Raw genomic sequence first — 25,282 nt, 5'->3', positions numbered from 1 at the left:
TAGGCATAGAAATGTAACTTTTGGCTGTATTATTAGAATATACAACCCGATCTCACGGAAATTCGTACAAATTTTACGAGGTGGTTAATTTGTACCAATTCATGCGACCTCACTCGTACGAATTTGTGCGATTTTTGCTAAATCGTACATATTTTACGAGTTGCCAAATTCATATGAATTCGTACGAATGACCTACCCATCACGTGGGTTTAGACAAATCATACAAATTCGTACGAATTGGTCATGAGATAGCGTTGGAATATAGCCTATATATTTACAAAGTTCTGTCATAAAACTCTAGATGCTGATAGGTCCTTAACTTAATCAGCTTGTAATCACATCGTTATTTATAGGGCACAGCTGATTGGTTCCTGCTGTATCAGTAGCCAATGAGCTCGATCATCGTACAGATCTGCTACGGGTAATTCATGTATGCTAGTTTGTACAGCAGCAGCATTTCTTACTTGCTCTCAGCAGAGTGTCGTGTGTGTGTTGGCAGTAGTAAGTCTTGGTACTTGCTCTGCAGCAGCAGCAGCAGCACAACAGATCTATATCAGCAGAAAGATATCATATCAACACTTCAACATGACCATTACCATGCCAAACACTCAGAGAGTTGACATGACGGAAATATATTTATTCTACAGGGCTGTTGAAGCTTGATTTCTAATTGGTTGATGTATATTCTCAGGTGTGCAATAATTTTTTAGGAAATGCTCTGCAAAAGTAGTTCCAGTCACGCCTTGACCGCATTACAGTTTCATATCACTTCGCCAAATTATTTCAGCTATTTCAAAGGACCTTGCAGTCACTGGAGTCAAACGAACCAAGGAAATAAATATAAAGAACAATAGATTTTTTTTACAATTTGACCATATATCATTTCATATTTGGCGACTTTGAGATTATTGGCATACAGTATGCTAATAACATAATTCTATTGCCCTTGTGACAGCCCTGCCAATGTCAATAGATGCACATTTTCTGTTTTTAATATATTTAATAAAGAATTTTGAGGGAATATTGTATCAAATAAATGTTAAATTCAGAAATTGTGCTTTTTTTATTTTAAATATATTAACATTTTATATACACTTTAAATGCCAGTGTCTATGGGATTTAAATTCCCTTAGGTTGATCACTAACTTAAATTATTCAGTAGACTGAGTATTATGCTAAACCGTGTTATGAATGTTAAAATTCACACTTTGCCAACCTCTACTTTAAATTAGAGCATGCCTTGCTTATGATCAACTGTTCTTGATATACAGTTTGACAATAAAAAGTGAGTTTAGTTAAAGTGCACTAGATGCTTTAAGTATTGATCCTCCTGCCTCTCTTCTGTGGTTTGAGTTATGTGTTCTGAATGTAGAATAATAAATATGAACGTAAAACTTCTACAGTCCCAATGTGCAATGTGAAATTTCTGCATTGGTTGTGCAGTGTGTTTGTGTATTAGGGTGATCAATGGGTCTTCTTTTTCTTTCTCGGGCATCAAATGCACGATTTCTATGTATTCTGTCCATCAGACTGAATACCAAAATGATGCATTTATTTTTAAGCTTAAAGTTAAAGTATTGTTTGCTGTTTTTGTAATTTAAAGTACTGTGAATTCGCATTTCACGTTTGTGGAATGTACAGTATGTATTTTCAACAGCTTTTGCCAGGGAACAGGCCTGTAATAAATGAGAGCTGAAGTACATTGGAATATTGGTTGTGTACTGTATTTGAGAACAGCAATTATTTTGCCTAGATGATGGCATAACAGCTCATTATAAATTCTGTAGCTTTAAGGAAATTAGTCTATAGCGCAGTGCCCTTGCACAACTGCACTTGAAGCCCTATTAAACATGCATAGAATTTAAGTGTTGACTTTGGGAGACATGTGACTTCATTTCACGTGAAAGACAAGTTGGAATTTCATGCCTTCAAAACCCATGATGTAATAGGACATTGTTTCTCTTACATTTTCAGCAAGGTTGCAGCTCTTTCCTCTGTTATGGTGTGGTGCAAGGAGAAATCATAATATGTTGATTGCAGAAACTGAAGTCCTGCCTTTCCTTCCTATTCGGTTACATTCTGTACAAGATTGTCATTCATTCTCATGCATCAGGGTCTTAAAGGCATCAGCCTGCAGACAGTGAGGACCATCGATCTGAAATGATGAATGAGTCAGCGCTGCCCGTTTAGCCAGTTGAACCTCATTCTCCTCGTCGATCACAAGGTCTTACAAAAGACAGTCTGTCTTTGACCAGTTGACAGGGAAATAGTTTACTTGGAATTTCTCAATTTTCAGCAGTGCTTAAGAGGTTGAGATGGTAGCAGTTTGGGTGTGTACCACGGCACAAAAGCATGTAGACGTGCTCCAGGCAGTTTGTGTGGAAATGGAAGTTGTATATACATCATTGCATGTTAGTTTAAGGTCTCTGGCTAATGCTCAAATGCTGAGCTAATGCGGCTTAGCAAAGGATGAGACTATCCTTGCACAGCTCTCGGACAAACCTAAGTGGCCACAAAACCTCAAGGCAGTGGTGCTAGATGTGAGAATACATATTTGTTCATTTTTTCAACCTAAGAATGGGGAGAATGCACTTCATGTGGTAACAGCTAAAATATTACTTTTTAGAGATCAGTTTCCTTGGTGCTAAAATTATTGTATTCAATTTCATTAAAAACTGCAATATATATACAGCAAACATATTTAGTTTGTTGCAACCATGAGGAGGAGTTATCCATGAGGTTACATGTGGTTACTATGATCTTATTACAAAATACCTCAGTTAAATTGTGGTTATTTTGCAAGAACTGCAACAAATTTTCATCAGGGCTGTACCAGAACAGAGTTTGCAATCATATTAAGAGGATTGTGTATCAGAATAACACGTGTTTAAATATATCCCAGAGCTGTATCTAATGTCAGCTTTGCCCTAGTGTTGCTCTTTACAGCTTAGGTCATCTCACCTCAACATGCCTGTAAATACAATTTTAATGCTGGAGGATTGCCAGTCACGTCCATCAACCCTGCTTGTAAACATGTTCCTTTGCTGTGTTCTCTTTGAGGGGTATGGGCTGATGGGTGACAGCTTTGGGAGGAGCTGAGTGCTAACCTAGATTTTTTTTCCTGCACCGGAGTACAATGATCCTGTCAAATTTACTCACTAGCGTAGTATTTTTATTCACAATTTGCAGTTTCAAGAATGTCACTGTGAGTGTTGTGGTCTTACTGAGTTTGCAAAATAGGTTTTAGCCTGTTTTGTGTCATTTAAAAAAAAAATTAGATTTTTTTTTTTCATTCTGATGGATCAGTTCTAAGCTATTATTTGGACGTAATGGTACATCCGTGCTGATGTCGGCAAGGTTTCCGCATTCATTGTAACGTTCAAAGCATGCATGCTACAGCTTCTATCACCAGATCTTGCAACGGCTGCATCATTTGCACAACCACATGTGAAATGGCGTCTAAAGTACACGTCTAAAAATCGGTTAGCTTGAAGACACTTCAAACATCTGTGCATGTTTACTAGACCCTGTTTAAGGGGCTGGTGATCTGTCCTGGGGCCAGACACAGCTAGCACTACTCTGAGAAACATCCTTTGCATCCTTCCTAATGAGCTCGAGGAAACAGCTTTTTCCATCAGGGAATACTAGGGACATCGGGCCTGGATACTGAGTAACGGTTAATGACTGGAACATGTTATATTAGTTCGAAGAACAAGGCTAATGGTGTAGGTGTATTGAATTTAGAACATTTAACATGGCTTCACCATGGTCTGCATGTGTATGTCTACCTTTTGAAGTATCTGTGACTGAATAGTCTACAATTTGTGGTTGATATCATTCATAAAATTATAATTTTTGACAGTAAAAACATTAAAACAAATTTGACAGTAAAGACATTTACTTAAAGAAAGATATCACGGTTTCAACAAAAACATTTCGGAGCAAAAAATTTCAATATTGATAATAATATGAAATCGGCATACAATTATTTCTGAAGGATCATGTGACACTGAAGACTGGAGTAATGGTGCTGCAAATTCAGCTTTGCCATCACAGGAACAAGTTACATTGTTAAAATATATAAAAATAGAAAACATTTATTTTAAATTGTAATAAATGTTCTCAATATTACGGTTTTACTGTATTTTTGTTCAAATAAATGCAGCCTTTGATGACCAAAAGAGATCTTAATCATAAAACAAAATCATGAGACCAAGCCTTTGAATGGTAGTGTGTCATATTATTGAAAGATAATGTACATTTTTTAATAAAAAATATTTTCTTCTATCCCAGTTTAATGTTCAGAGTTAAGTAATTGGAGTGTAAATATTTACTCTGATGTTGTTTGATCATTTATTGAATTTTTTTCATTTGTCATGATTTGTTTGATTTATTTTTTTGGTCAAATCTGGTTTCATCTAACGTTTTTGATCATTATTGATTATATTACTCCATAAATCGTATGTTTTTGTAATAAATGTACATATGATTGGCATCATTATAATAATTGTAATCCGTTATTGAACTCAGTAAATTATATATTGAATTAAACTTTTTAGATAGCTTGCTACACTCCTAATAAGTCATTCGCAGGTTGACATGCTCCACGGAAAAAAATAAGTAACATTTTATTAATATAGCACTTTTAACGCAACAATGCACAAAGTGCTTTACACAATATAAAAACACAATCATTAAATATTTTAATGAAGAGCTACAGTATACACAGTACATAAAGAAACAAAAAAATCAAGACCCAAAATACACAGAAGACTTCACAAAAATATTAAAAGCGCATGTCTATACCTATATCTATACGTTTTCAGAAGACATTTGAAACAAACATACATTCAGATGATCTAATATCAACTGGCAAACTATTCCATAGTTTTGGAGCCCTCACTGCAAAAAGAAAATTGTACAATTACACAGTGTCTACACTGGACGTGAGCGGCACGATATGGCACAACAAAAGACAGCAGAAATCGACACAAACACGGTGTGTAAACACGGTGACTCTGTTGTGCTTTTAAAGCATTGTTGGTTTGAGGGGTTTTACAACTTCTGGCTTAACCAATCTGTACATTTTGAGACACTACTACTGTTTCATATTGTACCACTAGTAGCACAGACACATTTAATCTTTAAATAACAGAGGAAACAGCACTAAAAGCATGCATAGTGCCATCGTGCGGATGCACTTGATGACCTCCTCTGAAATGAGCTGATGATCTGTGCGTGTAAAGTTCGAGTGAAATAGCTGAGTGCATGTACATTAATGTCAGGGAGGGTCGCTGCAGATGAGCAGTCTGCGGACGCCTGCAGGCTGGCTGATTTAATAAGCATTTTATTGAAAACATCGTCTGACATGCATCTGCCGGCTATAGGAGAGGAATAAAGCAGGGCAATGGTGCCGAGAATGGTGCCCAAGCAGGATGTATAAAGCTCATACAGGGAGCTCTGTAGTCGGAGTCAGCAAAATGTACGGTTTTGTTTGAATCCGCTTTGTGTTTCATACACATTTCAGAATCTCATTGTCTTTAGATCGCCCCCTCCTTCAGCCTCTGTCATCCCGGGCTTGAGTGGAAGGCTTGGACTCGTGGTGGAAAGAGGCAGTATTATGGCTGGTATTTCTGCCAAGTCTATACTCTCATGCATATTCATGAGCTGGCCTGTTCTGTAGAGCTGACGGGAATACATCTGATCCTCCTCAACTGAGAACTGCACAGCTTCCCTAGTCTGGGGATCATTTCAAGGCAGTCTCAGGATTGAGTTGTTTTGTATCACCATTGAGAAGTATAATATTTTCGATGTTAGTTACTTTCTTCTATCTCAGTTTAATGTGCAGAGATGATATTAAAGAGATGATATTAAATGATTAGTTCACGCCAAAATTAGAATTCTGTCATTTACAGTACTCACCTTCATGTTGTTCAAACCTGCATGCCTTTCCTTGTTCGGAGCACAATATTTTGCAGTCTGTTCACACTGCATTTTTCTGTATAATCATGGTAAATGGTATTAAGGCCCTTGCACACCGAGTCCGAAATTCGCGTCCGAAATTTTTGCACGTTAAAAAATAAATACGACCTCACGTTATGTCAATCACGCTTACACACTGCCTCCGAAACTTTCGTCAAATTTTTTTCTTCCGAAATTTAAAAAATTCGAATCGGGTTAGATTCTTTTGCGTTTTTCGCATCCGTAGCAGGCAGTTTGAATGGTGTTTGAATTGTGTTTTGACAATTCTGAGCCACCGAATCACGAATACGAAAAAACGCATACGAAAATGCCGGACTCAGTGTGCAAGGACCTTTATTCTTATGCTCACCAAAAGCTGCATTTATCTGATTAAAAATACATTAAAACAGTGAAATTGTGAAAATTTTATATTTTTCTATATCGTAAAATTTTATTTATTCCTTTCATGGCAAAGCTGAATTTTCAGCATCATTACTCCAGTCTTCAGTGTCACATGATCCTTCAGAAATCATTCTAATATGCAGATTTGGTGCTTAAGAAACAATTATTTTTATGCTGAAATCAGTTTTCAGAAACTTCTTTGGATTCTTTGACGAATAGAAAGTAAAAAAAAAAAAAAAACAGTATTTGTTTAAAATGGAAATCATTTTTAGCATTATAAATGTCATACTGTCACTTTTGAACAATTGAATGCATCCTGCTGAATAAATAGTATAAATTTCTTTCAAAATAAATTTTTAAAATAACTTTTTTTTTTTCAAACCCAATTTGTGCTTCCAGTATTCCAACAGATTTTATGTTAATGATGCAAAACCCATTGTTGTAATTATTTGGAAATGTGAATGAAATGTGGCATTACAATGGAAGATTATCAGTGAATGACAATTTATAAAAATTGTTTATTAAAAAAAAACAATGAGATCTCAGAGTGCGCGGGGCTACCAAGTGGAACACAGCAGAAATTAAAAATATCTGCAAAATATCACTTGTCGTTTTCACAGCAAGATTTTATCACTAGTATGTTTGTACAGTATGTGTGATGCTGTTAGACTAGTCTTTATAGTATTTTTTATATCATCTTACAGGTGATGAAGACTTATCACATGTACCACACGGAGAGCATCAGTGCAGAGAGCAAGCTTAAGGAGGCTGAGAAACAAGAGGAGAAGCAATTTAGCAAATCTGGAGACCTTAACGTCAACCTCCTGCGCCACGAGGACCGACCCCAGCGGCGCAGCTCGGTCAGGAAGATTGAGAAGATGAAGGAGAAGGTGAGATTACTCTTGTGAGCCAACGGCCGAGCTCATAATGCTTGGCAGAGTGACTCATAATGCCAACCTGTTTTTATTAAACCACAGTGCCGTTGCAACCTAGAATCACATTCATTTCAGTACGCCTGATACTCTCAAGCAGGATTGCGACCCTTTAAGAGAAATGTTTATCTTATTTCAAGTGGTGTATATATTCTGTGCACAATGGAGGATAGTTAGCTGTTTGTCATTACTTGAGCCACTGTGGTAGGAAGTAAAAGCCCCTTTTTATATCGCATAATCTTACCCGATGTTCTAAATAGTCTTTTTTTTGTAATCCAAAGTGACTTTCAGTACACTTAATAGATAGACAGTCCCCCTGGAAGAACCTTAGGTTAAGTGCCCTTCTACTTAGTTAAGAGCTCAAGTGCACAACGGTGATGCCGCTTTGCAAGAATCAAACCAGAAACCTTCTGACAGTAAACCTTAAACTTCAATTTGAAGTCAATTGACCCTTCGCAGGGAGCTTGATTGACAGGTGATCTGACCAATCATACTTCGCCATCCGCCATTTTGTCCGACAAATGAACGCTCGCCAATTTGTTAGTATGAAAGAGCCAACAACGCATCAAAGACGCTTGCAGACGCCTCGCAGACGCGGTGCCGAGCCCAGAAAAATATCTAGCATGCTAGATATCCGGAGCTGTCGCACGACTCAACCACACGTGATGTCATGAGCTACAGCCAATCAGAGCAAGGCATGGGTGGTCACCGGGAAAATCTGCGTTTTTTTTTTTTCAGAGCAAATCATCGCGCAAACACTTTGCAGCACTAATTTCTATCTGACGTCCATATTCAAACAAAGACTCGCGTGTTGTGTACTTGTGTTCTTCTTCGCTGGGTAGTGGCGCGCGTGCTGTATTGCGTCATTTCCGGTTCGTTTTATCGCGTGATTTTTCGTGACAAAACGTGGTTTGTAGACAAGATATAATCGTTGGATGACAGAGTTGTTGTCAACTCTTGTAGTGAGTTACCTCCTGTTGCGGATCAATCACGTTGTGTCGTGTGGTGTGAACAGCTCAACAACTTTGAACACTCCTGATTTCACAGAGAGCAAGTCATGTAGTGTGAACCGCACAGTTCAGCCCGACGTTTTAAAATCCTGTAGTGTGAACTTGCCTTTAGTAGATTAACTTGGGAGGATTTGAACTTGAAAAACGGAGTATACTGACGCCTTTCCGCGGTTAAAACAACATTCCTTCTGTTTATTTGATGCTATAAATTAACTAGAAGGAAGAGATGATCGGTTCACCAGCAGCTTTAAGTGATGCTCTACAGCGATCTGTCAGACACATTAAAAAGCCACAAAACGGTATTTATTGTTTACATTTATTTTAAAAAATGATCAAATTTGAAAGGTGAGACTTTGTTTAGAGACAAAAGTAACCGAAAATTAACCTGGTCTGTCCTGACTGTCAGCGTGTTGTCAGTGTCCTCTCTGCTCCGCGATGTATTTTTCACTGCGTGAGAACATGGTGTAGAGTGAGAGCGCCGTAGCTTGTCGGACATAGCGACAGTAACTAAGTGGGGCGGGTCTTTGCCAGCGGTCAATCTTATGGGTATTTTTTTTTTTTAAATTGAGATTTATACATCATCTGAAAGCTGAATAAATAAGCTTTGTTAGGATGGGAAAATATTTAGCTGAGATACAACTATTTGAAAATCTGGAATCTGAGGGTGCAAAAAAATTCAAAATATTGAGAAAATCGCCTTTAAAATTGTCCATTTATGGTGTATCCATTCACAAAAATATATTATTTTTATGTAAGGTAGGAAATTTACAAAATATCTTAATGGATCATGATCTTTACTTAATATCCTAATGATTTTTGGCATAAAAGGAAAATCGATAATTTTGACCCATACAATGTTTTGTTGGCTATTGCCACAAATAAACCCGTGCAACTTATGACTGGTTTTGTGTCTCTTGCATCTCTGCAAATGCTTTGAATTTGAGAAGCTTATAGCATGCATAATTATTATTAATATTATTCTTTATAGATTTACTGTAGCTCAAACATCAGAACATGGCACTGGCAATGCCAAGGTTATAATGGGTTTGATTCCCAGGGAAGTGATAAAAATGTAAATATGTACCGTGAAGTAAGTTGCTTTGGATAAAAACGTATGCATAAATGTAAATATAATTATTACACTGATAAATCGTATTTTAAATCTGAATTGCAATTTTTATTTTGATAAATTGCAACTAGATTTGTTTCCCAAATCGTGCAGCCCTATCCTAAAATATTGCAAAATACATCTAGATGCAATCTCACCTTCTTCCTGGTTACCTTCTCATCGGCTCTTAAAAACAATGTACAGTAGTAACTAAGTTTTGATTGAACCTGCATGGGTTTATAAAAAAGAATGTGGGCTGAGCTTTATCTAAGAATGGACAATGAGGTCAGTGAGACTGTAGACAGCCTGGAGACTGATTGGCTGACTTCTCACACAAACCAGATTCAACATTTCAGGTCAGTGACTTCAGCTCATGCTAATTCATAGCTAGTGATACACACTCACAGGAAGCTAACTCATAACGACTGTGACACTATACAAAAATACAATTATAAATCAACTTTCAGGAATATTGTGCTTTTCACACGAGACGTTTTCCATGTGAATGAATTCTGTGTCTTTAGCTAGCCAGCTAGCTCTCTCTCACTGTCACTTTTGCTCTTTGTGCCGCTTTCTTTCTCCCTCTGCTGTTCTCTCTCTCTCTCTCTCTCCCTCCCTTCCTCCACTTTCAGGCTGCAATGCGTAGAGATGTTGGCATGAAAGCCACTCAGCCTCACACTATTTATAACCATGGTAGCCATGGATGCTCTGTGTTTCTCTCTGCAGCCTGACCTGATTCTGCAGGCTAGCCGACTCTGTCATGATCTTAGCACACCTGCAAACCTATATGGCCTCGATGGACTATCAGTTACTAATGTGTAGTTTGATCATGGAGAAATACATTTTGAATTGCACTGAATAATTGCAATTATAACGCAATTTTTTTTTCAACAATTGGAATTGGAGAATGATCAGAATTGTGCAGCCCTAGTTTTAGATAGTTAAAAAAAAGTGAATATTACAAAACGAAACAGCATACACTGCATCATTTATTCAGTTTATATGCTGGAAACATAAACACCACCATTATTTCAGGAAATCCAGGTAGTATTTAAACTTACATGAGATCACTATAATACACAATGATTAAAAGGCCTCGTTTGAACTATATGATCTCTGTTACCTTGTATAACTTATTTACACAACAGTGATTGTGTAATCACTGTCAACCGCAACTCATTTGATCAGTATTCAAGCATTTGTACTTGCATGTGTGCTAATCACTGGTGTTTGTTCTTCATTTAAGGATTTTGTTTTGTCAATACAACTATGTAGCAGTCAGCTGTTATTAATGGTACTAGAGCAGCTGTCTGCTATGAGTACTCAAGCTTTTTGATGAAAAATTCAGCAGGACCCAGCTGGAGCGCATAAGCAGATGAGACTCAGTCTGAATGTCCTGTTTCAATTCACTGCAGTGTTATTTTAGTATCATTCATATACTATTGTAGTTTTAATGTTTTGTTTGATTGTTAAATGTATATATATTTTTTTTTTATTATTATTATTTTTTTTTATTAAGTTTTCACTTTTAGTTAATGATAATAACCCCAATTCACTGAAAACTCATGTGATACACTGCATGATATTATTCATTCTCCAGAAAGTAGACTTTTTATATCTATTTGTTGTTCAATGTTTTTTACAAATGTTGTTGGCTGCTCATTCACTGCTTTGAACTACACTTTATACTTTATTTTAAAGGTTTTGTTCAAGGTTATTGTGAGTTATGTTATCTGTAACTTTGTGTCTTTGAGTAATGAATATTTTCGATGTAGTGGAGACTGGAGCAGGTTTCCTCAATGGAAAGTTGTCACAAGGGCTATATCTGTAGCTCAAACAGTATAACATGGCACAAGATCATTGGTTCAATAACCTGGTAAAGCAACACATGATAAAATGTGTACCTTGAATGAAACGTAAGTCACTTGGGATACAAATGTCTGCCACATACTAAATGTGAAATTAAATTTTGAGTCAAAGGTTTTGTCTTGATTTTCGAACACAATAATGTGTTTTCGCAAATTCTATCCTACAAATGAAAAAATTCATAATATTTTTTTATAATAGCCCCTGCGTAAACAAGGAAAGACCACTCATTCAGGGAAGAGTCCTTGTGAAGGTAAATGTAACACAAGAAGTTGCAATGTGTTCTAGTAAAAAAATTTTTTTCATAAGGGCACATTGTCATATTAATATTGGGGCAAGTAACATGTATTTGTGGTTTGTTTTAAATTTTATTGTTCATTTAATTCATTTATTCATGTATATTCCTTCATAAATAATGTTTTTAATTGGTTGTATATTGATATTTTAGCTGAAAAGCTGAAAACACATAAAATAGTCTGTAAAACATTTAGAATATACTGTAGATATGTTGTTGTTTTTTACCTCATTCATATATTTCAAGCAACGATATTCCTCTTAAATCAGTTTATATTGTAACGACTTAGTGCCACAACAAGCCACGATCACCACCTTACTGAAAACAACCAGTGTTGGGGAAAGTTACTTTTTAAAGTAATAGTTTAGTTTAGTCTAGTTTAGTTTAGTTTAGTTTAGTTTAAAAAAAACTAAACAAATATTTAAATATGATGTTTAGCTAAAGTCTTTTTCATCGGATCATAAAAGGTCAGCTGCAAAGACATTGTAAATAAAGTGAGATTAAATGCATAAAGTATATTTGTGTTATTTAACATAATTATTGCATTGTTCATTCATTGTTTGAAAAAGCAACTTAAACATTTTGTTATAAATTTAAAAGTAATGCATTACTTTACCAGTTGAAAAAGGTAATCTGATTGCGTAACACTGAAAAACGATTTGTTATATTAACTGATTTCTTCTCCGTTTTGTTTCCTTCTTCCAGAGGCAAGCCAAGTACTCGGAGAACAAGCTGAAATGCACAAAAGCCCGCAACGACTATTTATTGAACCTGGCAGCCACCAACGCCGTCGTGGCAAAATATTACATCCATGATGTTTCGGATATGATTGATGTGAGTATGCACAATGAGGCATGGGTTTGTTTATGTGTGTATCAGCTGGGATTTAAACAGTTTTACTGATGAGGGCTCTGCTCCATCTGTTTCTTTTTGCATTGTGGGTGAAGTGTCTGCTTGTTAATATGGTTTGTCTCATTTCTTTTCTCTAAATGTTTGTTTTGCATCATTCTTATTGAATTGGATTTGTGTACTGATTTTATTCCTCACTCTCTCTGGTATTTGTGTTTTTATTGAAATATTAATCACCATTGCTGTAACCTTCTAATCTGTTTTGCAGCTTTATTCGGCTACACAAAGGACGATTAAAACTATTATTCTGCCAAACCAGAATGATTTTTTTTTTGTCAGATCTATAACAAGAAAATTAAATTACCAGCTTAATTGCACATAAACCTATTTTCTGGATTTAATTCACAAAATATTGTTGCATATACAACAACATGCTTTCAGTGGCACTGGTATCATCCTATCAAAAATATGCTGAGACTGGATTGTTGATGTGAAGTATACTGAAACATTTCCCCTCCTGGCTCGTCTCTGCTGTTTCTGTCATGTTAGCATTAGTACTCATACTGTAGATAAACCAAATCTCTGTGATTTTTTTGCTGAGAGATGCAAAGAGTGTCACATTGCTGTCCATCAATACGCCCTGATATCCTGAAGCAATTTACAAAAATACAAACCCACACACGCAGTTGTAAATCTGATAACAGCAAAAAGGCGAAGAGGAAACATAAGCTATTATAGATAACTTTTGAGCCAAGATATTTTTCTCTATGCAAATTAGCAGGCACATACTGTATGCATATCTTTGTAGTAACTGTTTTGTTAGGGAATGTTGTATTGGACAATAAACCTGTAGACTTGTTCTATACTTTTTGAATGAATTTGAAATAGAAACCAATGTTAATCTCTAAAACAGTTGACAGGTTGAAGTTGTAAGAGCTCTGTAAGGACTCTCAGTTAGGTTGTTGACATAGGTTTACCTTTAAAACCACTAATTGGTAGAAACCACTGAACCAAAACTCACAAACTCCCCCACCCACCACTGGGTATAGAAATTCATGTGGTACTTGTGGCCTGTCGTGGAGAATTAGGATGCCATGTTACCTTGAACTTTTCCAGGTTACCTTATACCAGAAATGTAATATTTGCTAGCCGGTCCAAGACCTTTGAATGACCACAACCCATAGTACTGGTGCTTCAAAGAAACCAGGGGGGCTTTACATACCCTCTGTTAAAGGGATAGTTTACACAAAAATTAGTTCTGTCATCATTTATTCTCATTTACCCTGTCATAATTTGGTTTCTCTGTTGAACACAAAATAATATATTTTGAAGAACTGTATATTTTGAAGACCCCTCTGACTTTTATTGTATGGACTATACAATCCTATACAGTTAAAAATTATTTTAGATAAGACAAACCTTTATTTTAAAGAGTGCATGGTCAGAAGTAGGGCAGGTCTGTCATGCTCAATAGTTTTCAGAGAGACTGACAGTGAACCGAACTTAAACATATTTTTTCATACATATTCATCATGGCAAAACTTGCTAACTTCAATACACAGTAGACATTTAGTGGTTTTCTGCTTTAGACTGAAATATGTTTGCCTCAGGGAAAATAGTGGTTTCAGCATTACTGATGGACACAATAAATACCTTTGAAATGTCTGGATTTACTTGTTTATATGATTATTTGCAAATACTGAGAATTAGCACCATTGCTGTTATTAGACCAAGAACGTGTAAGTACAGATCTAAACTTGGCGATATTACTATCTTTTTACAAATGTACACCTACATCTCCTGTAGCTTTGTAATGCTAAATAGAGTATGCCACAGGCTATGACCGTGTAGTGTTTGCACTCAAACACTTTAGAGCATAATACATGGATTTACAGTACAATAGAGCAGAAACTGCCTCATCGCAATGACTCACAGAGGTTTAAAGTTTCCCTCAAGCCATTTTAAACTTGCTCCACGTTGCTAAAAGAGGTTAGTTGCACATTTGTTGCACGTTTACACTAATTAGCTAAGATATCCCACTGCGCTTGTTCTTCTAATTATAGATACTGACGATCTCCAATCTCCGCAGGATGAAATTCACTCATTTACATCACGCCATTTTAATGACACTACTATCCACGGAGACACAGGAGATGCTACCTGTCTTTGTCTTGCCAGAGTGACATGTCAAATCTCAAGACTGCTAAAAATAGACATCGCCATGGAAACATTTTGCCAAATAAAATGTCATTTATACTGTCTTCATAGGAAGAAAGAACGGGTTTGTGTTCATCTAAATGTCACGCAGGCTCGCTGTGAGATATTTTACCTCTTTCTTTCATTTTTCTTCTTCTTTCCACAGTGCTGTGACCTCGGATATCATGCCAGCTTGGCGCGCACATTAAGGACATATCTTTCTGCTGAGTATAACCTGGAGACCTCTCGCCATGAGGGTCTGGACATCATTGAGAATGCTGTAGACAACCTGGACCCTCGCAGTGACAAGCACAAGATCATGGACATGTACAATCAGGTCTTTTGCCCACCCATGCGCTTTGAGTTTCTGCCGCACATGGGAGATGAGGTATCCATCCTTCAACTTACTCAATAGTATGTTATTAATGGAACAGGTCACCCAAAAATTTAATTCCTGTCATTATTTACTCACCCTCATGTCGTTCCAAACTGTATGACTTTCTTACAGTTGAGTTCTTAAAGATCATCCTGGCCACCTCATTTCAATATAATGAAATATTTTTTTTAAATACCATAAAACAATCCTTTCACTTCTTGTGCAGTAGAGTGCAAGATGTATTAGATTTGCGTAAAATAGACAACATTTGAGTAATTTTTTGGTTTAGAACTAAAGAGAGTAAGCGATGACAGAATATTCATTTTTCGCTGAACTATTCCTTTGAGAATAATGAAATACTAAATGTTTAGTAAAGATCTAAGCCATGTCAGGACAAATGTATTACGGTGATAAACTTCTGTGCATTTCAGGTGTGCCAGGTGAGTGCGCAGCAGCCCGTGCAGACAGAACTTCTGATGCGTTTCCACCAACTGCAGTCCCGCTTGGCCACACTCAAGATTGAAAACGAGGAGGTAAGAATCATCACAGTTACTACATTCAACATTTTATCATGGACATTATCCTGCCATTCACCTCTCTCTATAATAATCATTTAGGCTCAGCCTCAGATGTTACGCCCACAAGACCGTTCACTGACGGTAATGCATATCGCATACTAACATAACAAGGTTTTACAAAATTGATAGCTCTAATGTGATTGACTGGTTTTATCTAATTTCCAAAAAGGCAGGGTGTGCAGGTCTTTATCAGTCTGCTGGGAAACAAAGCTACGGTACGGTAACTTTACCGATACCGTGCAAAGCAGCTACACTGAATGCTTCAGTAGAAGATCTAGTCAATTTATTTTTGTGGATTTTATAGTTCAAGGCATTGAATCTTGAGAGATATTCAGAGTTTGTTGGAGCACAACCGTATATTCCACTTTGTTCTCAAAGTTTTTTGAGATTTCAGATTTAAGCCCACCTCCAAACATAAAATAAAAAATAAAAAAACTGGTTGGTTGGTTGATTTAGCTTGTCAATCAGAGATGACCCTGTCTAAGTGGGGTTATGTCAGAACAAGCTACAAAGTGGACCCATACATGGAACCCATAAGATGAAACCTATGAAACATGAAAATCATAATATACCCTTGATCTTGTTCAGGTCATTGTGATTCATCAGTTCACATTAAGACATTTCACGGTCAAAAAATCCAGTGTCTACTGTCAATAGTGTAGAGATGTATGAAGCATAGCTCACACAGAAGTCACTTTCAAAGAAAATAGCCCTCTGTTAGTCATTGTGGCAAAACCACGAAATCTATTGCCCATACTCAGAATTTCTGATCATGTGGATTCCTATTGAGATTAATGGAGTTTCTTTGCGATCGTTCAAGGAACAACGGTAAACGTGACTGCACCTTTATTCCGAAGATAAAAAATGTGTTAATCTTTAAAGGAAACAAATTTCCTCTTATAATTTTCAATCCCTCCACTTCAAGCACCTGACGTCACATTATAGCAGTAAAATAGTTTGCGAACTCCAGTTCCTGTTGACTTTAACACCTGCTGGTGCAACCAAATACTTTGGAAACTGTTCAGTTTTATTTACACCTGCTCACTAGAAAGATTCATCAGCTTCTTTAGTATGAGTCATAATTCTGCAGAAAGCCCAACTGCCTCTCTCACACTAGTCTTTAGCACTCAAAGAGCCCTCAGCTTTACTCACATAAATTTTTTCTGCCGTTTTAAAGCACTTGAGAGAATACTTCAGCCTAGCAATCAAACTCATTGCAATTTAGTCCATCTTTCCTGGGAACTGTGAGTGTATTTTTAGTGTACTCATCTGTTAATGGTGTTTCTTTTGGGAAGGAACGGTTATCTCCTTGTTTGGTCTTCTGTGAGGGTAATTCTTTGTCTTGGGAGAACGAATACAACTCAGGCGCATTACCAACCAACTAAGTGTATGCAGGTGCTAATGAACTTTATAATAGCTCCCGTCTGTGTGTATTGATGACTTCATCTTGCCCTTATCACTTTGTGTCTCATAACCAGCTAGAAATTTATGATTTTGTGACATGTAGGAAATGTGCCACATTAATCTGTGAGGGCCTGGGGCCAATTTACACACCGGCCACTATGATCTTTGGTCCTGGGGTCGAATGGAATCCAAATCTTGAATAAATCAATGGGATCTCTTGAGGGCGTAGAGGTTTAGGACGTTTTCAAGCTGTATACATGCTCAAAGGTCACTTGTGGTTTGGCTGTTGACGTTAAGGATGGGGATCAAATTTGGTTCCGATATGTGAGCCAGCATATAGTCTGGGCCGTTGCTCAGTTTTGAGGTTTTAAAAGTTTTACATAGATGCTATTGCAGACATAAGGTTGAAGCTCATTGTACACTTTTTGTTTTTCTCTCTGTGATTTGTTTTCTCAACCAGTGTACACATATTTTGAGTCTTTCAATATTCTTAAGCTCATATTGTGGGTTTGAATATATCACAGTGCCACGTACCTGTTATTGCAAACCTGTTATTGCAAAACAATAAGCATTTTTTTCAACTACAATGGGCACAGAAAACGTCTCAGGTTACGTATGTAACCATAGTTCCCTGAGAAAGGGAACGAGACGATGCGTCGATGACGCTTTGGGAACGCGTACAGCGTGAACGTGTCTGAAGCAGCTGTGTCAACTTAGTCCAAAGGAATGAATGAATGAGCGCCACGTGCGGGTGACGTCATGACCAGGATACAAAAGCGCACCCGGTGAAACCGGCACTTCAGCATAAAATTGCCGAAGCAAGACAATCCCAGGAATGCAGGAAGTATGGCAGGGCGACGCATCGTCTCGTTCCCTTTCTCAGGGAACTATGGTTACATACGTAACCTGAGACGTTCCCTTTCGAGGGAACTCGCGATGCGTCGATGACGCTTTGGGAACGAGAATACCCAAACCGCCATAGTTCCAAATGCCTGAGTGTAATACTGTCATCCAGAAAACACTAAGCACTAAGATCATGGGACCCTGGGGCAGCATCCAGGTCCAGGCTATAAAATCTGACGAATGTAAGCGGGGAGGAAAGCCCGCCGCATCACAAACGTCTTGGAGAGAAACTCCAGAAATTAAGGCTTTAGAGGCCGCCATACTTCTAGTAGAATGAGCCCTGACCAACAAGGGGCACTGAAGATCTCCGACTCTCTTAAGGGACGACATGGCTAGGTGGAAAATAGTCTTAAAGTAAGAAATTTTTCTGAGACCGAATCTAGAGGCTCAACGGAGCCCCAGATAGGCCTTCTAACCAAAGCCAAATCCCAAGCCGGCATCCTAGTGCAAGTTGCAGGCCTTAGCCTCAGGGTGCCACGAAGGAAATAAATAATCAGGGGGTCTCGACCCAAAGATGTACCACCCACCAGGGTGTGGAAAGCCGCAAAAGCCGCCACAAAACCTACAAGGTGGACGGACATAAACCTGACGCAAAGCGCTCCTGCAGGAACTACAGTACTGTGTTTACTGAACAGGAAACCGGATCCCACTGACGCTGGTGACACCAAGAAGTGAAAAATCTCCACTTAAAAGTGTACATAATTCCTTGTAGCGGGAGCTCTGGAGCTTAGAATGGTCTCAACAACCTCGGTTGAGAGACCACTCTCTACGAATTGGGCCCCCTCAGAGGCCAAACCCATAGTTTCCAAATCTCTGGTCGGGGGTGACATATTGTGCCCCCGGCCTGAGACAGAAGGTCTCTCCTGAAGGATCTCCAAGGGAGAACCGTCTAGGAGATGAATCAGGTCCGCAAACCAGATTCCTCCAGAACTCCTGGGAGCAGAGCAACAGGGGGAAAGGCGTACAGCCGTAGCCTCAGCCACATCTGTACCATAGCATCCAGCCACAGGGGGGCTGGGTGAGTAAGGGAGAACCAAAGTGGACAGTGCGTCGTGTGTTTTTATGAGACGCAAACAGGTCCACTTGAGCCTGGCCATAAAACTCCCATATCTTCTCCACCGCCTCAGGGTGGAGACTTAAATCCCCTGGCCTCAGCTCCTGCCTCGACAGGACGTCTGCTCCGATATTATGTACCCCCGGAATATACACTGCCCTCAGAGAGCGTAATTCCGGCAAGCACAAGGTCCTCAGGTCTGGGAGGAAGTGCCTCAACGCATTGAAAACGGCCATCATCCCCAGGCAATTTATGTGCCAAGAGAGATGATGACTCCTCCACAGACCCTGAGCTGAGCGGCCTTCCATTACCGCTCCCCAGCCAGTGAGGGAAGCATCTGTCGAGATACAACTCGATGACAAAGAGCTCCCAACACCGACCCCGGGACAGGAACCAATGTTTCCTCCACATAACCAAGGCGCGGAGAACCGCCGCGTGATCTTGATTACCCGAAGTGGGTTTCCCCTCGGGGAGAACCCTCTGGTCCTGGGCCACCACTGCAAAAGGTCTCATGTACAGCAGGCCAAAGGGTATCACATTGGACGCCGCTGCCATGAGGCCCAACAGTCCTCGAACTGTTTTACAGTGCGTGACTGGCCTAGCTTTAGCTCTTTCGTGGCTGTAAGGATAGCAGCTACACAAGCGGGCGATAGAACAGCCCGCATCGTGACTGAATCCCATACCACACCAAGAAAAGTGGTCCTCTGAAATGGAGACAGCACACTCTTCTTGGCGTTTGAGCCCCAACCCCACCACATATAAGCGAGAACAACACCTCGGTGCCGAACCGCTAACTGCTCTGATTCCGCTAGAATCAGCCAGTCGTCTATGTAGTTCAGAATACGTACCCTGCAGCCTGGCGAGGCCAGAGCTGCATCTACGCATTTCGTGAACTTGCGGGATGATAGTGCTAGACCGAACGGAAGTACCCGATAATGGTATTCTTTGCCCCCGAAAGAAAACCTCAGGAACTTCCTGTGCTGAGGGAGGATGGAGATATGGAAGTAAGCGTCTTTCAGATCTATTGTAACAAACCAGTCCTCGGATCTGATTTGAGTCACAAATCTAAAAATGGGACGCAACCCCCCATCCTTTTCGGAACAATGAAATAGCGGCTGTAAAAACCCGATTCCCTGTCGGGTGGATACACCTGCTCTATAGCCTCCCTGGCTAACAGAGCTTTCACCTCTTGCTCCATCACCAGAGCCTGCTCGGGACGCACTAACGTGAGCAACACCCCGTTGTAGCGAGAAGGACGAGAACCGAATTCACTGAATTCTATATCCTTTCTCTACTATATGCAGGACCCATTGAGAAATATTTGGCAGGATCTTTCACTCTGACAGAAATTCTACTAAGGGAACCAGCCCCTCGGGGCTGGTCTCTGGTGTAACTGAGACACTCAACTCGGGGACCTGAAACATACCGGCAGGAACTACCCGAACTGACTTTATTTTTTTTTTTTTTTATTTTTTTTTTTTTTACCCCCCTCAGAAGGTTCATGTCCGACGCAATGTCGGGTCGACATTGAGCCAGACATTCGCTGGGAACCACTGCGCCCCGAAGCACCAAGGGTGGCGGGGTTGGCAGACTGGTCCCCTGAGGACACCGAGGTGGAACGGACACCGTATACCGAGGTGTGACCCGCTGCACCCCCGGGTGGGGCTGCCCTCACTGGTCTGACGCCATTGGCATCAAGACCCTTTCTTTTGAGCCTTCTTAGCCTGAAGAACGGTCCTCAGATCCGGTTTCGGCTTCGAAGACTTCGACTGAGAGTGTTGCGTCTGCTTCCAGTATTTTTGCGGAGGTGCACGAGACGCAACACTCTCCTTTTGCTGACCTCTATATGAGGAGCCTGACGGCTGGGACTGCTCACGCACAGCAGCCCCAGGGGGTTGGACTCGGCGAGGGAGAAATTTTTTAAACGCCTCTGACTGCTTCTTAGCCTCCTGGAATCTATCGACGACCGAATTGACGGAGTCGCCGAAGAGACCAGAAGGCTCGACAGGAGCATCAAGCAGAAAAGCACGGTCTTTGTCTTTTAAATCTGCCAGATTCAGCCAGAGGTGCCTCTCAGTGGCTACAAGGGCTGCCATAGACCGCCCAATTGCTCTGGCGGTCTCCTTAGTAGCCCTGAGAGATAAATCTGTGGCCCGACGAAGTTCTCGAACCTCCTCGGGACCAACTCCCTCACTTTTATCCAAATCCCCCAGCAGATCAGCCTGATATGCCTGGAGCAGTGCCATAGTGTGCGGACACGCTCCAGCCTGACCTGCTGCCGTATATGCTTTGCCCACTAATGTAGATGTCGTTTTTAATGGCTTAGTGGGCAAAGCCGAGGTCTCCAGAGACGATGCTGAACCGGGTGACAGATAACTCGCGAGCGTCTGTTCAGCCCGAGGCATCGACTCGTAACCATGCTCTCTCAGCCCTCTAATCCCCGAATAAATATGAACTTGAGGACTAAAGAGCCGAGAAGAATACGGTTTATCCCAAGATCTAGACAGCTCACTGTGAAGATCAGGAAAAAATGGAAGACCTCGTGGTGGAAGCGAAATATTAGAAGATAAGAAACGCTCGTCTAATTTGCTTTTCGGACGAGCGCCCCTTTTCTCGGCTGGCCATGCAATATGTAATTTATCCACAGCACGAGTTATCACTTCCACCAGCTCCTCATATGCTGGAGAAGAGGATGGCGAGTCCCCTTCTCCAGTGATTGTGTCACTGCCAATGCTTAGTACATCTACCTCCACGGAGCTAGAGCACTGAAGCATGGGGCTCTCTACCCGGGCAGAAGAAGCCGCAGAGCGGGCTTCCGACACCAGAGAGAGAGCGCTGGATCTCCCAGGACAGGAAGGAGATAAGGTCCTCGGACCCGTCTCCAACCCTTCTGAGAGATCCTTTTGCGATCCCCAGGAATGCATTCTCCGTGCTGCCTCGGCAACAGCGGGTCCTGCACCCTGAGGATCGCGAGCCTGACCACTCTCCTCGAAGAGTGACAGACGGGAGCGGAGCATGCGAAGCGGAAGCATCTCACAATGCTGGCAATCAGCCCCCTCGAAGGCTGACACCGCATGCTCCACTCCCAAACACATTACACACAGCTCGTGTGTGTCCCCACCCGTTAAATAACGCGGGCAGGGAGAAGCACACAGCCTGTATAATTGTTTCGCCATATTCCTAAGATATATATATATATATAAATCACAGACAACAGTAAATAGACAGACAGTCAGTACACAGATTGTTTGCTGAGGCAAAAAAGCTGAAGTGCCGGTTTCACCGGGTGCGCTTTTGTATCCTGGTCATGACGTCACCCGCACGTGGCGCTCATTCATTCATTCCTTTGGACTAAGTTGACACAGCTGCTTCAGACACGTTCACGCTGTACGCGTTCCCAAAGCGTCATCGACGCATCGCGAGTTCCCTCGAAAGGGAACGTTATTATAGAAGTTCCCACAATAAAGTTTTTTTCTCCTGATGGCTTGATCGGGACAGTATTTTATTGTTTTTTTCTTGCCCTGCCAGCATTATATGACAACAACATGATAAATAACAATTTAACCAACATTTTTTAGATGTCAGAACATATGTTTTATAGCATAATAATATTTTTCATTAAAATTTTTCTTTTTTTAAAGAAACTGACTGTGGAAGCCTCTTTCTGCCTCATAAAAAATTTAAAAGGAATTTATGTATTTTCAGATTTTTTTCTTATTTTCAAACTTATTATTTTTTGCTTTGAGACAGAAACAAGCTACATGATTGCTATAAATACATAAACAGACTTTTGCTGGAAAACCATGGAATATGGTGTGAAACATTACTGATTTAGGTATAATTTTAAACCTATTCTAAATGGATGCTTCCAAGATTAAAAAATGTCATTCCATTTTATTTACGTCACTGTCAGGCGTCCAGAAATATACACTACCATTCAAAAGTTTGTGGTCAGTAAGATTTTATGTAAGTCCCTTACGCCCACCAAGGCTTCATTTATTTGCTTAAAATTACAGTAAAGCAGTAATATTGTGAAATTATTATAAATTGAAAATATCTGTTTTCTATACTTGAATATTTTTTAAAGTGTAATTTATTCATGTGACAGTTTTCAGCATCATCACTCCAGTCTTCAGTGTCACATCCTTCAGAAATCATTCTAATATGCTGATTTCGTGCTTAAGAAACATTTCTTATCAATGTTGAAATCTCTTGTAACTTATATTCTAAAAGTCCATACTCATTTTTTCTTCACCTCACTGAGTCTCACCCTGCTATGCTTTAATTAGGTACGCAAGACCTTGGATGCCACCATGCAGACCTTACAAGACATGCTGACAGTTGAGGACTTTGATGTGTCAGACGCCTTCCAGCACAGCCGATCCACAGAGTCCATTAAATCCGTGGCTTCCGAGAGTTACATGAGCAAGTTAAACATTGCTAAGAGACGAGCCAATCAGCAGGAGACAGAAGTCTTTTATTTCACTGTGAGTTTTCTCAGACCATAAGCATTGGGCCCACCAGTACGCTTTTTATTTTTAGGCCATTTTTATATGACGTATATAGTAATATATGATTTAAGTTATTGACATATGTAATTCATTCAATTTTTATTCGCTTGGCAATCCTAAGTATTAGTTATTTCAGTCATAAGAGGGCAAAACCCGATATCTTCCATTTCTAAGATGAAGTCTTGGTCCTCAAGATCTCTGGACTATCAGTAGATCTTTTAATACATGGTTCTCGTCAGAATTGTCTCTGCAAACACTGATATGAAAGTCTACTCAGACTGTCCTATCTATCCAAACTCAGTCATCACACATGAATCTGCAAAACATTCGTGACAAGGCATATGCCTCACCAATGAGACGGAAATTAAACCCTCCTATCGGAACAGATTGAATTTGCAGCGTGCAAAGTTCAGCGAAATCTGTTCTTTGTTGCCCACAGCACACATCACTCCCAGTTTTAGTCACATCCCATTAAAATCATTAGCTCACTGACGCCTTCATCTGTGTCGCAGAAATTCAAGGAGTACCTGAACGGCAGTAACCTCATCATTAAGCTGCAGGCCAAGCATGACCTTCTGAAACAGACTCTGGGGGAAGGTGAGTTGTCTGTTTATTAAATAAGTTTCTCTGTGCTCTCTGGAAATGCTGAGTGTCAGCTAAGCCTCTGGCAGTTAATTGCAAATTTGGTCACTGTTGGGTACAAAATTGAAAGTTGTAGCTGCACAGCGAGTTCAAGAAGTTTTTATCTAATGAATGGTTCTCGGATAATTGGACAAGATATACAGAAGTGATATCTAAAAGTTTAAGACCAGACTACTAGTGAAAATTCTTTTTGCATCTACTTTTCGACCTAATGTTTACAGTACGTTTCACACCCATATCCCACAGTGTATCGCCGTAGTCAATTTAGACCTACATGTAGTTTGTTAATAAAAATTGGAGAAACAATTAAAACAAGCATTGTATTGACACACTAAAACTGGAGGGGGAGGGGGGACAGATAAAACACTGTTGTAGATTTTGTTAATTTATTAGATACCAATGCAATTCAGGCAATTAATAATGTTTCAGTCAAAGACCGTTTTGAAGCAAATGCCTCAAGAAAATCTTTGACTGAAATGTTGTTATCTAATAATCAGTGTTTTGAAGAATCCATTTAAGTGATTTAACAAAAAAAGCTAAACTGTCTTTGTGCTTGTATTGGTGTAAACGTGCTTCCTATTTGTTTTTACGAACTGATAAGTATTTTAATTTAGTTAAAAATTACCTTGAATATTCCTTTAAGTCTGAGCCCTTTTGTTGTCAGATGATTATAGAGACCCTTCTTTCATGGCCAGATTTCCCATAAGGCTTCTTGTCACTTCTGTTACGGGCAGTTTACGCCCAATCAATCAGCTAGTGGCACCAGGGGGGGAATTTCAGCAGCTGCCTGTGCGGCAGCTCATAATCTAATGACGGCACACTGTGGGACGCCCCAGCTGAGTCCAGCCATCTATGTATATGATAGCTGACCAGTCCTGGCCTTTTCCCCTCACCAGACTGTGTGCTCAATTACACTTCACCTCTTCGTCTGAGTAAAAACCAGACACTCGAGGCTAGCCAAGATGTGTGCGTTAGTTAGTGCGTATGCTGCATATACATGAGTTTATCACATTTGGTTGCAGCAGGTACCGCCCTTGTTTTTAAATTATTCACCTAATTGACCCTCAATCCATTAAGCCAATTAGCTTGGCACATCTAATTCTCTCCATTAATGTTATCAAGGGTTGCCATGGCGCCAGCCACCTGGCTTAAATGCTCACGCTTATCATTTGAATGAGTGATGTAGAAGAATAAA

The 25,282-nt window shown here is 39.7% G+C and overlaps 1 protein-coding gene across 4 annotated transcripts in view; it reads left to right on the top strand.

Moving 5' to 3' along the window:
* srgap3 (SLIT-ROBO Rho GTPase activating protein 3) overlaps positions 1–25,282 on the top strand; it is a 107,490-nt gene that overhangs the window by 51,879 nt on the left and 30,329 nt on the right. For 3 of the 4 annotated variants that reach the window (XM_079629023.1, XM_079629022.1, XM_079629021.1), the window contains exons 5-10: positions 7,068–7,253; positions 12,280–12,408; positions 14,786–15,007; positions 15,427–15,528; positions 23,224–23,421; positions 23,958–24,042. In XM_079629023.1, the coding sequence (XP_079485149.1) occupies positions 7,068–7,253; positions 12,280–12,408; positions 14,786–15,007; positions 15,427–15,528; positions 23,224–23,421; positions 23,958–24,042 (922 nt within the window). The remainder of the gene's footprint in view (positions 1–7,067; positions 7,254–12,279; positions 12,409–14,785; positions 15,008–15,426; positions 15,529–23,223; positions 23,422–23,957; positions 24,043–25,282) is intronic. The other variant, XM_079629024.1, reaches the window with a different exon arrangement.

Source organism: Phoxinus phoxinus (assembly GCF_949152265.1).
Source record: "Phoxinus phoxinus genome assembly, chromosome: 11".
Taxonomy (NCBI): Eukaryota; Metazoa; Chordata; class Actinopteri; order Cypriniformes; family Leuciscidae; genus Phoxinus; species Phoxinus phoxinus.
Note: the sequence above shows the minus strand (reverse complement) of the source record. Positions and strands in the feature narration are given on the sequence as shown.